At 36.8% G+C, this 17,687-nt stretch overlaps 1 protein-coding gene across 6 annotated transcripts in view; it reads left to right on the top strand.

Moving 5' to 3' along the window:
- SLC44A5 (solute carrier family 44 member 5) overlaps window positions 1–17,687 on the top strand; it is a 372,817-nt gene that overhangs the window by 341,877 nt on the left and 13,253 nt on the right. For all 6 annotated transcript variants that reach the window (XM_006146053.1, XM_027770865.1, XM_006146051.1 and 3 more), the window contains 6 exons: window positions 2,822–2,934; window positions 11,109–11,240; window positions 12,443–12,542; window positions 15,374–15,466; window positions 15,932–16,019; window positions 16,561–16,823. In XM_006146053.1, the coding sequence (XP_006146115.1) occupies window positions 2,822–2,934; window positions 11,109–11,240; window positions 12,443–12,542; window positions 15,374–15,466; window positions 15,932–16,019; window positions 16,561–16,823 (789 nt within the window). The remainder of the gene's footprint in view (window positions 1–2,821; window positions 2,935–11,108; window positions 11,241–12,442; window positions 12,543–15,373; window positions 15,467–15,931; window positions 16,020–16,560; window positions 16,824–17,687) is intronic.

The raw sequence follows: 17,687 nt of genomic DNA, 5'->3' as shown, positions 1-17,687 counted from the left end.
CCCAGTGACTTAAACTCATGCCAGGTGCATGTGCGTACGTGCCCAAGATCCCGAGAGGAGAATGGAGGAGAAGGGATTGTGGCGTGGCCATCCACCCTGGGGGGTGATTTCTTGCTTTCTGTCTCTCTTTCTGGCGAGTGCACGTGACCTATAGCAAAAATCTCTAAAAAAAAAAGCAAAAAAGCAAAAATCTCTCAAAAAAATTTTAAAACATACTCATAGGCTTCAGGTCACGAGGAGGCAGAATCTGTAGTGCTTCTGTGTCTATAACATGTGTGTGTTTATCACATGTTATAGTGGCTGTGATGGTTATTTTTTTTCTTTTTTGTCCCTCCCTTTACCTCTACAGGATCACTCTTATGTTTTTAATACATTCATTCCACAAAAGGATTACTACCGGCATCACCAAAGATCATTGCCTTGGGTTATTGGAAAAATCATAACGTATTTTTGTGTTTTTATATGCAAAAATGTGTCATGACTTTTTCGATGACTCAATAGTAAGGAGAAGTTGAAAAAAACATATAAAGGGGGAGGAGACTCAAATTTTTCAAATAAATGGTTAACATTCCTGGAAAATTAAGGAAATAAAAAAAAGGGACCAGCAGTTAGTGTAATGGCTATGTCGCTGGACTCCCATGTAGTTGACCACGGTTTGAGTCCCGGACCCGGTGGCTTAAACTCACACTGGGCACGTGTGGGTGCGTGCCCAAGATCCCAAGAGAAGAATGGAGGAGAAGGGATTGTGGCATGGCCATCCCCCCTGGGGGGGTGACTTCTTGCTTTCTGTCTCTCTGTCTCTGTCTGTCTGGCAAGTGCACGTGCCCTAGAGCAAAAATCTCTCCAAAAAAAAAGAAAAGAAAATTAAGGAAATGTAGTCACTCTTCTAAAGTGGATAAATGTGTTTGGCATATCTACAGCTATCCTTACTATCTGGCTCTAGTTTCACTTTCTAATGTCTAAAAGCTTCTATGGCACTCTAGTGACCAAAGAATACAGTTAAACTTTGGATAATTCCAAGGCACTTCATAATTTGGCCCTATGCAGTTTCTCAGATTCATCTCTGCTCTTGTTTCTTGATTGAGCTAATATTCTATTACATCACATAACATCCATTCCTAAATTGCCAAACCCCATGTTTTAGACATTTGGTTCCCTTTCCTGCCATTTCCTTCTCTGAGACTGGGCAACTCCACTTCATCCTTTAAAATCAGCTTTGTTGTCATTTATGAAATCTTTTTTATCTTCCCCAAATACAGTTAATTACTTACTCCTCTGTGATCTCTACATCCATTGTGTGTGTGTGTGTGTGTATGCATATATGTATACATACCTGTGCATATACATATATACATACATGGACATATAGCACTTATCATTTTGTATTTTATTTACCTGCTTTTTCCCTCTAATAAACTCTCACTCTTTATGATGGTAACTATGTGTAACTCATCTTCATTTTCCTGAACATTCGAGTGTGTTCTTGAAACATAGTAGTTACCCAGAAAATGTGGGTTCCAAGAACAGTTATAAAAACACTAAGGAATCAATATAGGTATATTCAACTATTGAATCATTGGAAAAGTCATAACCATTGTTGCAGAGAAGAATATAGAATTACAAAGTCAAAGTACTAATATGCTGGGACATAGCTTACTCATTTAAAACTTTTATGAAAGAATTTTAAACACACGTAATCAGCAGCTTTATTTTTTTCCTGTGACCTTTTGAATATTCCCATTGGTCTATTTCATAGACTAATTCTACAACCATATTGAATATTTAAGCATTAAAGTATCTGTGGTTTTAAGAGAGTGGCTTCTAAAGGTAAAGCACAGCTCCTGCCAGACTATAATCTGAGAGGGTACTTCAATACTGTGCTGTCATCTATGCAGTAACAGTAATTAATAAGACTTTTAAAACAGAATACTTGATATATTAAGTTCAATAAATATACCAGGCTCAGGTCTGTTGCTTGTTTGGAAATTTGCACGTAGCACCAAAGGTTTTGTTCTTTACAGCAAAGTTAGTTAGCCAAGTTTCTAACTTAATGAGTTCTCTTTGAGAAAATCACCACAGAAAACTCCAGTATGACCTTAGCCTGGATATATGGGGAGAAATAGTTTCCTCTGGTAGCTCAATCAAACTCTAAGAAGAAGCTAAAATAGCCTTGCTATTGATGGCTCAATAAAGTCATATGACCCAGGAGACATGGACACCTTGCCATGGCTTCAAGTAATAACCCCTAGATCACTGAGAACCTGAAGCAGTTGTCAGTGATATCAAACGTTGGAAGCTACTAGAAATAATTAGACCATAGTGATGGGTTCAGGGTATGGTCAGTTAGCTTTCTTGTCTTTCTGTTCCAAGACTATTCCATTGCTTCTATTTCTAGATAGTCATATTGCAGAAGGTTTCTTCTAGTCACCAAGTAAATAGGACAGCACAAATTCACCATGGATATATTTTACAACGTATTATCTAGTAGTAGGAAGGTATGAAAGAGAAAAATAGGACATCCAACTATGGCAGGTAGACAAAATTGTAGGTAAGAGGAATTGTATTTTTTTCTTGAACAATGATTTACTACTGGATTTCACTTGACCTAGATCCACAAGGATGACTCATGGACAAAGCCCCTGATGTTCATGTGCTTTCAAATGAAAGTTTTAATGGAAACCATTGTTATACTTGTAAACATCATAGGTAAAATAAAATAATGGAGGTATTATTTAAAAATGGAAAAAAATATTCTTGATATTTTGTTATGTTGTGTTGAACACACTTAACCCCTGAATTTGTTGTGGGTTTTTTCTTTTAGAGGGCTGACTATTGCCATGATCCTAAGTTGGATGTTTCTGATACTCCTGAGGTACATAGCTGGATTCCTCTTCTGGATCTTCATGTTTGGTGTGCTTGCAATTATAGCATATGGTAGGTATCACTCCTCATAAAATTGCCAAATATCAGAACCAGCAGATGGCATGATTGATGGCTATGTCACTGGACTCCCCCTGTAGTCAACTGCGGTTCAAGTCCCAGACCCAGTAGCTTAAAACTTATGCCAGGTGCATGTGCACGGGTGCCCAGAATCCCAAGAGGAGAATGGAGAAGGGACTGTCGCGTGGTCATCCCGTTCTGGGGATGATTTCTTGCTTTCTGTCTTTCTGTCTCTCCAGCAAGTGCATGTGCCCTATGGCAAAAAAAACTCTCTCTCTAAAAAAAAAAAAAGAAAAATTGCCAAATATAGATGAATCATTTTCTTTTCAGTTGTCATTATCAATTATCAGAAAACATCCATTTCCAATGAATTTAATTATTATTTTCTCCTTCAAAAATGTGTTAAATTTTGAAAAATTAATTTTGTATATATTGTCTTTCTCTATATATATTGTGTTAATCTCAAAGACAGTGCTATCAGAATGTTTTACTCTTGGGACCAGGAGTTAGCGTAATGGCTATGTCACTGGACTCCCACGTAGTTGACCACAGTTTGAGTCCCGGACTTGGTTGCTTAAACTCACGCCGGGCACGTGTGCGTGCTTGCCCAAGATCCCGAGAGGAGAATGGAGGAGAACGAATAGTGGCATGGCCATCCCCCATCGGGGGGTGATTTCTTGCTTTCTGTCTCTCTGACTCTCTGTCTGGTGAGCGCACGCGCCCTATAGCAAAAAAAGAATGTTTTACTCTTTTCTCTACCAGTCTTTGTTCTCATGCCTCATGGATGTTAAAAAGGAGGTATCCCTTTTAGATGACTGAAAAAATTTCAGACAATTTCTTTTATTGCTTTAACTTCTTTATCTAGTCAAAGATCAGATTTGCCTACAAACAGAAGTGTGATCCATTTTTTTCTTTTAATTTAGCTAGTACTTTTTTAATCCCAGACCTGTCACACCTGTTATTAATTGGTATTCCATGATGAAGCTTCACCCTCTAGAAGCAAGTATTCTAAATGACACCCATTAGATTAAAAAAAAGTTATATTTCAAGGTTGAAATCTAACCACTATCTTAATTTCCCCAAAAGCAGTCCATCAGGAAAAATGTGAACACTAAGTAAAAAAAAAGTAAATGTTCCCACTTAGAGCAGTTACCACTCAGTCTTCTAAAAATCAGGGATTTTGTACATGAGTCATCCTTGTGTATCTAGGATGTAAGAATGTTTGAGAAGTTTCTATTCAAAAATTATTTTCCTTACAGTACCATTGAGATCGACACAGTTTAATGGTAGTTGATACCAAACATAACAATGTTCTATTTCTGTCACTCAAAAAAGAACTTGGCACATATTTAGGATAACTATGCAGTTGAATCTTCAAGTTCTGTAGTTAGTCTGGGTTCTAATCCAGCTCCAGGAGAACCAGCAGGTAGTGTGGTGGTTAAGGTGTTGGATTATCCCATACGGCTGACCACGGTTTGAGTCCTGGACCTGGTGGCTTGCTTTCTCACTTTCTCTCTCTCTCTCTCTCTGGTCAAATTAAAATAAATTAATAAATAAATAAACTAATCCAGCTCCATAGCATCTAACTCAGTTACTTTGGAAGTTTCATTACAGTTATAAGACCCAAGTTTCCTTATCTATTATAGTAATAGCAGCACAACAGTGTTAGAGTTAGATGAGACAATGAATATTAAGTTCGTAGAACAGAACCTGGAACACAGTCAACAATCAAAATGTGTTGAAATATTGTTATCCTTGTTACCCTCAGTGAGTGTTGCTCAGTGAGCTCATCGTTCAAGTCTCCTCAGGTACTCTTTATCTGCTCCTGTATACGGCTGCTCATGAATCCCCCCTGGCTTCCTTCTGAACACAGCTAGGCAAAAGATCAGAGATGGGTCAGTCTGGTGAAGGAGAACAAGAACTGCCATCCTCTAATCAGAAACTCCCCAAATGGTCCATCCAATGGCATGGTGGTTAAGGTGACTGGATCCCACATGGCCAGTTATGCAATCCTAGTCCCATACCTGGTGGCTTGAAAAACACACTAGACATGTATGCATGTGTGTCCAAAATCCTGGGAGGAAAAGGGATTGCAGTATGGCCACCCCTACCCTGGTAGGGCTTTCTCACTTCTCTTTCTACACTAGACATGTATGCATGTGTGTCCAAAATCCTGGGAGGAGAATAGAGGAAAAGGGATTGCAGTATGGCCACCCCTACCCTGGGAGCACTTTCTCACTTCTCTTGTCTCTTTCTCTGTGTCTTTCTCTGTTGAGCCCACATGTCCTATTACAAATTTGAAAAGAAAGAAAACATTTCTCATAAGAGCATTTTTTGTGTTTGTTTTTGTTTTTGTTTCTAAGTCTTGTTTTTGCATTTGTGCTTGAAGCACAAAAGAACCCCTACTTTTGCCCCTGTAGAGTCTAGGCGTGTGATTGAATCACTTTTTTTTTTTTTTGTCACTAATAAGGAAAGGGCCATAAAATCTGCAATTGACTTTACTGATTTATCTTAAGCAGCATGGAAAAACTCATACAGGCTATGATGCAACTTTGGCAATGGCAAAAGGCAGAAAGATGGTCAACATATAAAAAGCACAGGTAAAACCAGTTTTTGCTCCCTATTGACTTCCAAGGTAGTGTTAATCCAGAAATCAATGGTGTGGCTTTAAGCTACTTACTGGGTGAAGAAATGTCCGATTAGATTGGTAAGTGTCAGTAAATAAGATTTCATGCAGCCAGCCACAGTAGCACAGTACCATAATGCTCCAGAATGCTGAAGCCACATGGGAAGTCTGGGATTATGTCTTGAGGTCTCTTCCACGCATGTGCCCATTATTCCGGCTGGCCATGGCTAGAGATAGATCACAGCATGAAGACCCTGCAGTGGTGCATCTCTCTCTCTCTTTCTCTCATGGAAGAAATAAATAAACTTTTTAAAAAACCATGCATGATCTCTGCCACTATTTTGGACAACTGACTTTTCTATTTTTTTTTTTTTGGAGAGGTTTTTTCGCTATAGGGCGCGTGCGCTCGCCAGACAGACAGAGACATAGAGACAGAAAGCGAGAAATCACCCCCCAGGGGGGATGGTCACGCCGCAATCCCTTCTCCTCCATTCTCCTCTCGGGATCTTGGGCACGCACGCACACGCGCCCGGCGTGAGTTTTAAGCCACCGGGTCCGGGCCGCGAACCACGGTTGACTACGTGGGAGTCCAGCGACATAGCCATTACGCTAACTGCTGGTTCCCTGGACAACTGACTTTTAACATAGCATAGCAAACCAATCTTATCCTATTGACAGCAGCCCATTTACTATAACAAAGAACAATATGGATGTGTCATACAGAACAAAGAAAAAGGCAGACTGTGAGCAAGTGCTTGTGTACAGCAACGGAACAATTCTCACTGACAAGTTAAGATCTACACAGGCGAGACCTGTGATTACAAACATGAATTCTCAAGATGAAAAAAGTGCACAATCTCAGATTGATCACGTATTAACTGTTTCATCCTCTGCAAGTGTAGAGTCTCTTGAATCCAGTTTTCTCAACTATATAAGATGAATCTGTGACTACAAAACAAAATAATGTATATAATATACATAGAAATCTGCTAACACAAGTAAATGTTTCAGTAAATAGTATCTATTGTTACTGTTTTATCATTGTCGTTATCTAGGAATATTACTAAGGAAAAAGAACTTGAAGTTCAGGGATTTTTTATTTATTTTATTATTTTTAAATCTAGGCCAGGAGAGAGAAAGTAAAAGCAAAAGAAATTAGAAATTGCCTAGACGGGACTGGTAGGTGGTGTGATAGTTAAGGGTGCTGGACTCCCACATGGCCAACCAGACCTGGCAGCTTGCTTTCTCACTTTCCCTCTCTCTTTTACTCTGTCCCTCCCTGATCAAATTTATATAAATAAATAAAGTTGAATAAGATAATTATTTTACAAAATAAATAAATTGTCTAGACTTTCACACCCATCTGTATGAGGGAATTTTTGAGTTGTTGGAAAAGTGATGACACATTTTTCGGTCTTTTTCTATGCAAAAATGTGTCATGATTTTTCTGACAACCCAGTAAGTAGTCCAAAGGGCCAACTTGCAATAAACTAATAGCATATAAAAAGAGTATTGCATCGTATTGTTTTATATAATGTGTTGTTTTGATAAGCTTATAGGATATAAAGAAAATTTCCCCAAAGGAAAAAAATATTTAACCCATGAGCTGAAATTAAAGTGTGGAATGGAGTAGGAAGTTCACCTGAAATGCTGAGTGGATTATACATACCAGTGCTGGGATCAGAAGACTTAGACCTGAGTCAGCAACAGAGCGGGTGTCACTCCTGAAACTGCTGAGCAAGTCTAGGATTCTAGAAAATGTTTACAGTGACCCCCACCCCACCCTGCCAGTACACTTTCCGTACCAACAGAAACACATGTATATCCCTTCTAGATAAAAGCATCCTCAATTTATTCACCAGGTTTCCACAGACTAGTATCAACAAAGTATAGCACCAAAAATATGAAGAAACAGTCATGTGTGAAAACCATATTAATTTTTATATCTGAATTTTTAAAAACCTCTATAAACATGAGATTGAGGTTTTTAAAAATTCGGATATAAAAATTAATAGATACAGAATATAAAATAAACATGCATAAAATGTTTATAGAATTAAAAATAGAATCATAAGAATAAGAAATAAACAAAAAAAGTTTACGTATACATGAAGAAAAACCAAGTAGAACTTTTCAAAAAAAAATTGTTAGATTAAAAATTAAATTAAGAGGCCAGCAGGTGGCATGGTGCTTGACACACTGGACTTTCACATGGCTGGATTTGAGCCCCGGATATAGTAGCTTAAAGATCACTCCAGGTATTCACATGTGTGTGAATACCCAAAATCTCAAGAGGAGAATAGAGAAAGGATTACAGCATGGCCATCCCCCTGGGATAGGGCATGATTTCTCACATTTTCCTTTCTTTCCAACCAAGGCACAAACCTCATGGCAAAAACATAAACAATTTTTTTTTAATTAAATTGAGGGGCAGCAGGTGGTGTGGAGGTTAAGGCAGCTAGATCGCACATAATGGACTCTCTAGTTCCAGTCTGGACCTGATTGTTTGAAAGTCATGAGTGTGCATGCCCAAAATCCCAAGAGGAGAATGGGGGGGAGGGCAAGGGATTGCAGCATGGCCAACTCCTGTGAGGTTGTAATTTTTCACTTTCCCTCTCTTTCTCTGGAGAGCACATGTGCCCTATAGAAAATGTTAAAAAAAAAAAGTAATAATAACAATTAAATTGATGAGTTAAATAGCAGAAGAGAGAATTCATGAACTGAAATATGAATCTGAAGTAATGACTACAAAATACAGCAACATATGACCAGGGGACAAAAATATGATTGAAGGTTAAAAGAGATATGTAATAGATCAAGAATGACCTAATGCATATCAACTGTATGTGAAAGTTACTGGCTAAGAACTGGTGAAAGACATGGATATATAGATACAGGAAGTTCTAATTATACCAAGGAGAGTAAATAAAGCAAAATCCATATCTAGTCATATATTCTTTTATTTTATTCAGCATATAATCAATTGAGCAGTTATTATATTCAGGCACAGTTCTAGACTCTTGACATTCAGCCATAAATAGACAAAGGCTCTTATTCTCCTGATGCTTATAGCGTAGGTGAATTATTTATTAGGAGGTGATAGTTGCTGTGGAGGAAAGAAAAACTAGAGCGGGCAAAGAGTGAAAATTGCAGTACTTACAGGATAGCTCTTTCTGAAAAGAGATCTGAAGAAATACATGAAGTGATGGGGTTAGCTAGTCATTTCAAGATAGCTATAGCTACTTAGAGCAGAGGCCCTAAAAGAAGAGTGTATAAGATAAATGGCTAGGAGGATGGTGTGGAATGGGTATACTGAATAATGGAGAAAATAGTAGGAGATGAGACCATATAATTTATGGAGGGCTGGAGCCTTGACTTTTAGTCCGAAGCATTCATTGTAGGATTTTGAGCAGAGGAGAGAGGGGATGATGTGTGATTGCTCTAGTCCCCTTGTTGAGAATAGTCTATAGTGAGGCACGAGTAGAAGTAATCAGACCAGTCAGGAGGCTATTACAGTGAACCATGTGCCAAATGAGGGAGGCTTAACCCAATGTCGTAGGACTAAAAATGGCCGTACATGTTTTTAATGTGTAGCATTCTATATATGCTGGTGAATTGAATGCAACTGTGAAAGATAGTGAGGAAATGAAAGAAAATGTTTTCACAAAGAGATCACAAATAAGATGCAAGGTGATAAGCAAAAAAAAAAATGACTTACTAAACATGTAGGTAATTAAAAATACTTTGCCTATATAAAATAATAACATAAAAAATATACATAACTGAAATACTGAATGATAATCAGTAAGGTGATTGATTTGTTGAGTGATCTAAAGTCTTTGTGTTTCCTTGGCAAGTTATTGCTATAAACTTGATTATTGAGTACACAGTAAATTTCCAAGGATAATACAATATAAAAATAAATAGCTCCAAACCAATATAGAAGAAAATGATTATTTAAAAAAATTTGCCAGAGGTATGTGCCGTTCCTGGAGAGAGACAGAAAAAGAGAGAGAGTAAGTGAGAAAGCACCCCATATGAGGGATAGTCATATTGCAATCCCTCTCCTCCATCTCTCTCTTTTTGAGATTTTTGGGTATGCGCACATACACACATGGGGTGCTTCCCAAACCACCAAGTGGGAGATCTGAAATACCCAGTCGGCCATGTAGGACCCAACTGCCTTAACCACCACATCACTGGCTGCTCCGTGATCAAGTGTTTTGTTTTTTTTTTTTTTTGTTTTTTTTTTTTAAGTTTTTTTGCCATCAGAGACTGTGAGAGGGAAAGTGGGAAGTCAATCCCCAGGAGGCATGGTCACCCTACAATCCCTTCTCCTCTATTTTCTTCTCAAGATTTTGGACATGCACGCACATGTGCCCAGTGTGATTTTCAAGCTACCAGATCTGAGGCCTGAACTGCAGTTGGCCATGTGGGAGCCCAGCACCTTAACTACCACACCACCTGCTGACCCCCATGATCAACTTTCAATACACAAAAATTGGAAGAAAAAATGTGTAGACACAAAGTGAAACAGGAAAAGTAAAAATAAGGTAGAAACAAATACAAATATATCTGTGTGTTAAACTCACCAGTTAAAATACAGAGATTTTTGGCCACTTCATAGCCTGGTGATTAAGGGAATTAGATAAAACACAGAAATCATCAGATCAGATTAAAATATGCACAGACAAATTGACACTGTATATTGTTTATACAAGTTACATAACACATAAGAAAATTTGAAAATGAAAGGATAAAAAAACATGCTAATAGGCTAGCCATGGTGGCACAGCAGTGCCCTGCAATGCTTAAGTTGTATGGAAAGGTCCCAGGCTTGCATCCCAAGGCCTCCATGTAACTGCCAGGTGCACAGGTGCATGCTTTTAATCCTGCCAACTAGACTGGGAGTGCACTGAAGCCTGAAGACTCTGCTGGCAGTATCTCTCTTTCTTTCTCTTTCTCTCTTGGAAAAAGTAAACTTTAGATACAGAGATACTAGTAATCATTAAACAAAATAAATACATAATAATATCAGACAAAAATAGATTTTAGAATAAAATATTATTAGGAATAGAACATATTCAATTCACAAAAAAAATGATCAGTTCTAAACTTGTATGTATCCATTAAAATATCCTCAAAATTCACAGAACTACAAGGATAAAAAGTAAATCATAAGTTGGAATTGGTTATAGGTTTCCCTTAAAGAGAAAATTCAACACATCTTTCTACTGAGCAAATATACCATAATATATTTAACCAATTGCTATTGACAGACAATAAACTCGTTTCTAGTTAAAAGGATATTTAAAGCCGTGTGTAGCCACAGTCATCTAGCTAAACACTGAAAACATTTGTATCAAATTCTGTAGCATATGTAGACTATTAAATACGAATAAAATATTCTGTAAATATGACTCTTGCCCTTATAGAAATGACCATGTTGATCAGTTTTGTGTAGATATTGTGATGAGCATATAGCTTCTATTTCTGAAAATAGCACTTTACATCATTCTGTTTTTCCTTTTTTTTTTTCAAGGAATATGGCACTGTTACCATCAATATACCATTCTTGAAGAACGCCCAGCTTCTACATTAACAATATATAACATCGGGATTCAGATTGATATAAGCCTATATTTTCAACTGAAACAAACATGGTTCATACTTAGTGAGTGGATTTTATAAACTGGTTAAAATTATAATCATCATCAAGTAATATTTTATAGCCTGCAGAAAGCTTGGTTGGTGTAACTGGTTATATATATTAATTACTAATGTCATTAAAGGAAAATGTGCCCATGATCCCACCAGCTATAGTAAATGAAAAAAACCATTGAGGAGAATTTATTGTATAATCTAAGAAAAATTGCTACAAAGATCTCAAGCCATTTGCCTTCAACTTTCAAGTCTACCTGGATCCAAGAAACAAAACCCATAAAGCATCCAAGATTGCTCTTTGTATATACAAACACTTTTATCTTTGCAGAATTATTTACTTCACATAAATGTGTTTTTGACATCGTTCATTAAGTTTGTTTAACCCTCAATTCAAGAGGTTTATAAACTTCAAGACAAAATTCAATTTCCTTAACTTTAATTCTAACACTCTTGTTGGACAAGTTATGTAGGGTTTACACCCAGCTTCCATCCTTGGTGACCATGGGAAGTGAAGTAAAAAATTAAAACGTGGCAGCCCAGAGCCTGTCCTGGAGCTGGCTTGGAAATGCAGCAGTAACATGCTGTTTGAGTGAAGCCGGATCCATATTGAAGATCACAAGTTTGGTTCTCTGGTTGACTTGTACACTCCAAACCTGCATCTCCATGATCCTGTCTGACTGGGAAGACTCAGGGAGAATCATGGTGTTAGATACTGTTAAGCTACTCTCTCTCTCTTTCTCTCTCTCTCTCTCTCTCTCATTCTCATGGGAAAAAAAGAGAAATAAACATAAGACATTTATAAAAAATTTAAAGAGCCATCCTGTCAGTCAGCAAGAACAATTTGCTCTTCTGTAATATTCTCTTACTTGATGAACATCTGAAATAGAGCTCCCTAAAGTAGCTCTATCTTCCTTCCATGCCTGTTTTCTAATTTCTACAAATCCTGTGAAATATTTATATGGATAAAATAAAGCCTGTTTATTGGGCTGCTCAGGCTATAGTGAAAGGTTTTAATCTGGATTTTTTTATCAGTTTTTGAGGTTTTGAAAATGAATTTCTAAGATTAGCATTTTGGAGAGAGAGCAGTGCTTTAATTATGAGGTGTGAGAATTGACAGAAGTAGTCAGTAAAGCTTAGTTCTAACTTTTGCAGAGAAAGTTGGTTTCTTATGTGTTGATATATCACAGACTGATTTTGTTTTCCTGTTCAAAGTGATAATACTCTGCATCATCGAACTGATCATCATCTTAATGCTGATCTTCCTCAGGAAACGAATCCGTGTCGCCATCATGCTGATGAAGGAGGGAAGCAAGTAAGGCCCTGACTGTGGTAACTCACAGTGTACATTAGTCAGTTCCATCAGTCTCACCCACCCATACATGTTTCAAACGATTTCCCTGTAAGTTGTTAATCTCTTTCCCATTCAAGAAGACTTGTTCTAAACCCCTCATTAGAAAAGTCACCACTACAATGTTCTTAACCATCCCCCAAACCTCAATTACTATAAAGTAAATTAAGGATAAAACCTGTTTAGTCACATATTAGCATTTTTGACCACCAAATTTATGTGGAAAGAACAGCATGTAAAAATGCTAAAATGCTACCTAAGAGTTAGCTATATCAGGGACCAGCAGGTGGCATGGTGGTTGAGGTGCTGGACTCCCACATGGCTAACCACAGTTTGAGTCCCAGTCCTGGTAGCCTGAAAATCACAATGAGCATGTGTGCACTGTGCCCAAAATCCCAAGAGGAGAATGGAGGGGAAGGGCATCCCCCTGGGGAGTGATCTCTCACTTTTCCTCTCATTTCCCTGGTGAACACACATGCCCTGTGACAAAAACTTTAAAATAAAAAAGTTAGCTACATGACATGTTTTATTATATCCATACTGAATCATAAGTTCGTAGCTGAGATCACTTGCAGAACTTGTTACCATCGTAATTTTGTAAAGTCAATTTATGCTATCACCATTTCTGTATGTGACCGAATTTTCTAATAGATAGAATTGATTCTAGCCACACCAGACAGTACATTTGGTATCTAAAACGTATAATTCAGGCATACTTTATGCCCAAAGCCACTTTTTAAAAAGTTATTTAATAAACACTAAATCTTTCACAAAATTCATTCTGGGAAGTAATAATATTTAAAATTTTAAAACTATTCCAAAATGTCACTTGAAGATAATACTCTTACATTTTTAAATAATGCAAGGAAGAAACAAGGTAAGTATTACTGTAAAGCCAACAGACCGTGTTCTCTGTTTGGAATGATAGAAAATAAGTTGTTAATGACCAAGAACCAAATTAGTTTTGATAGTCTTTAAAGATTATTTTATCAAAATTGCAGTATTATTATAATAATAGTGGCAATTAAAGTCAATGGTTTAGTTAAGCAGTTTGTTAAAATCTGTTTCCCACAGTAACTGAAGTACAGTCATTAGCCACCAAAACCTACTGATTTTGTGGGTATATTTTTTAAATAGTATGATACTGTGAAGTTCACTATGACCTGCTTCACTTGTTACATGACTAAATATGCTTCTGTGTTAATCTGTGTGTGTGTGTTTGTGTGTGTGTGTGTGTGTGTGTTTTAAAGGGTCAGTAGAACTGTGACTGGTTGCTAATTTGCTCAGGATAATAATAAGGATCGGACTAAATGGGTGTGAGAATGCCGGGTAAACCCAAGGCTACTCAGTAATTCAAGGAAAGTAGTACAGAGAGAAAGGAAAAAATATCATAGCTCAAATACTGAGAGAAATAATATAAAAATGCAAAAGAAATCCAAGTAGCGCCATCGTATTAGGAGGAGTAAGAATTCTAAAAGACTTCTCAGTGGGTATCTCAACTAGTATTTTATTTTTATTTAATCCAATGTCGTATGGTGAAAAGATCACCTAGTACAATGCATTAGGAACATCACAACTAGGATAATGAATGTTTCACAAACTATGGGGAAATATTAAAGAAATGATTATCTGGTAGGAAAAAAACTATATAAAAAGAATAAGGAATTGCTTCCTTTATCTGATGAATATTTAAAATAGAGCTCCCTGAAATAGAGCTCTACCATCCTTCCATGCCTGTTTTCTAATTTCTACAAATGCTGTGAAATGATTTTATGGATAAAATAAAGCTAGCCCAGCCCATCAAGTTGATCAAGCTCTAGTGAAAGTTTTTTTTTTTTTTTTGAGGTTTTGAAAGTGAATTTCTAAAATTAGCATTTTAGCGAGGTGGCAGTGCTTTGATTATGAGGTGTGGGAATTGATGGAAATGATCACTGAAGCTTGGTGGGGAAGGTGGTAAAGTGGGCATTGCTTTCCCAAGAGTTAGTGAATGTAACATACTAGCAGGCAGGTAAAGAAAAGGAGCTTCCTAATACTTTGTTAAGAAAAAGAGATAAGCTATGTCATGTAAAAGTAGGTTTCCAGCATTCAGTATGCTCACCAGAAATTAGTGAACACATTTTGAAGATATTATGGAAGGGATTACTGAATTAGGGAAGGATCCACAGATTAACCGATGATTTCATGGTCTCCAATTTTAAAAGTCCTAAAACCTAAACAAAAAGAAGAAATTTCATGATCACAATGTGTTCAATGTTTATGGCTGAGGTGGAAGTAAACAAAGAAAGGAGAGGTGGGGAAACTTTGGACAGGTATCAAACATAAGCATTGTAGAGCTACATGGTGGTATGACAGTAAAACAGGACACTCTGACCCGTATGGAAATGTGCTGATTCACGTGCTGAGATCTCCCTGAAACACTGGACATGCACATTAATTTGGGGCTGGCTGGGCCTGAGGGTGTATCATCATTGGGGGCCTGCTTCTCTGTCTCTCTCCCTCTCCATGTTTTTTGCTCATGGAAGAACTAAACTTCAAGACAAAAAAACAAAACAAAACCAAAAAAACCTGAAAATTGGAAGAATGTCCCATTTGCTTATTAAAATAAATAAATAAATAAATCATTGAAGTGGTGGAGATAATACCAGAATGATCAACAAAGAAGAGTAAATGATTCTTATACTATTCTTAGAATTAATTCAGTCTCACATTTATTTCAAGATTTAACAGGTAAAATTTGAGAAAATTCATCTCAAAAAGTACATCATTTTGAATTTCAACTATCTGTTTTATTTTAGAGCCATTGGATACATCCCTAGTACATTAATTTATCCACTGTTAACTTTCATTTTGCTCTCAATCTGCATTTCCTACTGGGCCGTGACGGCACTGTATCCTTTGAAAATTGACCTCTTTAAACCTCAGGGCCACATTTTTGTTCAGGAACTAGAAGTTTGTGTCCAAGGTCTTCTGTTCCTGGGAAGATATAGAATATCCTAAACAAGTAACAAGTGGATTTCCCCCCAAGCCCTAAAATTGTCTTAGTCTACTGATTGTACTTCTTCTCAGATAGGTTATATGACAAGATTTTATTTTGTCTTCACATACAATGCTTCTCCTTGGCAATAAACTAAGAAAGCTCCTATATATTTTACTGTTTTTAAGGGGCCACTCAGTTTTTAAGGAGCTGGCTCATGCTACATTAATCTAGGCCCCAAAAATAGACACATTAGTAAAATACTAGAGGTTTTTTGAAATCAACTTTGCAATGAATTTTTCAATTCTCTGTATTATTTTCTTGTCAATTTATTTTCAATCTACTAACAAGTAATTTATCCTTAATAGAGTTCATTTAGTTTTTTGGCTACATCAGGGATACCTATATACAAAATTGTGGCCCCAGAGGGGAATTGTATACATGAAAATAAAACTTGTAACCCAGAGGTAAGTAAAAGAATCTCTCTCATTTACTTCCTTTAGTTCATAATTTTGCTTCATTCTATTTTGCAGTTGTTGCAGGAATCATTCTGAAACAGAGATCTTATGCATTGGTGTTGATGACTATATACAGAGTAAGAAAGCGGGTCAGATAGTAACAGGAGAGCATTAAAACAGTGGGCAGAAAGGAGAGAAAACACCGTACTTATTTCTTGAGCTTGCTTGTCGTATCATATACCCAAGAAGTGGGTATGGTCAATAACTACACAAATAAATTAGAAATTATAGTGGGGATAGAGAGATGAGCATATGATGGAAAAGGAGATACTTTCTAGAGCTTGTTAAAAATTATAGGAAGTGTCAAAATATAAATAGAAAGTAAATATATATAGGAAGTGTTGTAATAGAAGATAGAGGAGAAATAGCAGGAGAAAAAATAAGACATGCAATGGGAAGTTACAAAAAAAGAAAAAGATAAGGAGGTGTTATCTCCGAATGGCATTTAATGTTATATTATTGTGTGTGTTTGTTTGCTTTCTGAGTGCAGACTTTTAATACAACTGAAATTGCCAAAGCTTGCCCTGGAGCTCTGTGTAACTTTGCTTCCTATGGTGGAAAGAGCCTGTACCATCAATACATATCTACCTTCCAGATATACAATCTATTTGTCTTTCTCTGGCTTATAAACTTTGTCATTGCATTGGGTCAGTGTGCCCTCGCTGGTGCCTTTGCTACTTATTACTGGGCCAAGAAAAAACCTGATGACATCCCACCATATCCACTCTTCACTGCATTTGGACGAGCCATACGGTAAGCTCCATGTTGAACCCTGATATGTCTCCTCAGTTAGGTTTAGTGTGCTTATAACTCAGTCTTGGTCAGTTCATTCAAATGGCAAGGTTCAAATGAGGTTGAAAGTGTGATTCAAGATTTATGGATGCCTGTTGACTTTGTCTGGTTTCATAGTCACAATTTTATAATTCCTACCCAGGCCAATAGACTTTGAAATGCCATAGGTTATTGGAGAGGGGAAAACACCAAGTAAAAGATTAAGTATTAACTTGACTCTATAACTTTATTGATCATTTTCAATGCCTATTTTATGGACAAACTATTGATATCATTTCTGAAGATGAGGTGCAAGAGAGATGTTTAAAACTTTGTTATGTACCTACTATTAGAACAGAATATTAACCTGTTTCTAGGCTTTAAGCTTCAAGGAAATATCCTTACCAGTTCAAAACTGCTTTTCCTGAAATCACCAGCTGAACTTGCTATTGAAAGTAGTTAGATTACTTATGATATTGTGTGATCAACAAAATGTTTGGGGAAAAGGAATTGAAGACAACTATAGGCAGCAGAGATAGTGTAATAAGAGAGTGGGAAAGGGCAGAGGGTCAGACATGGGGTAAAAAACAAATATATATACATATATATGTGTGTATATATGCATATACATGTATATACATTCATACATATATATGAAAGTAGAAATGGAATATTATTGATGATAACATGCATGATTAAGCCACTATGCAGTTTATTCTAGATGGGAAACCAGATTTAGTATGTTGTGATGATGCTCATGGAATGAATGTAAATTAATTAAAAAAAAGTTTCAGGAGAAAAAAAACCACTAAAACTGTTCTTATCGAAATTTAAAAAAAAAAAATG

Source organism: Tupaia chinensis, unplaced genomic scaffold, assembly GCF_000334495.1.
Source record: "Tupaia chinensis unplaced genomic scaffold, TupChi_1.0 Scaffold000164_1, whole genome shotgun sequence".
NCBI classification, from domain to species: domain Eukaryota; kingdom Metazoa; phylum Chordata; class Mammalia; order Scandentia; family Tupaiidae; genus Tupaia; species Tupaia belangeri.
Note: the sequence above shows the minus strand (reverse complement) of the source record. Positions and strands in the feature narration are given on the sequence as shown.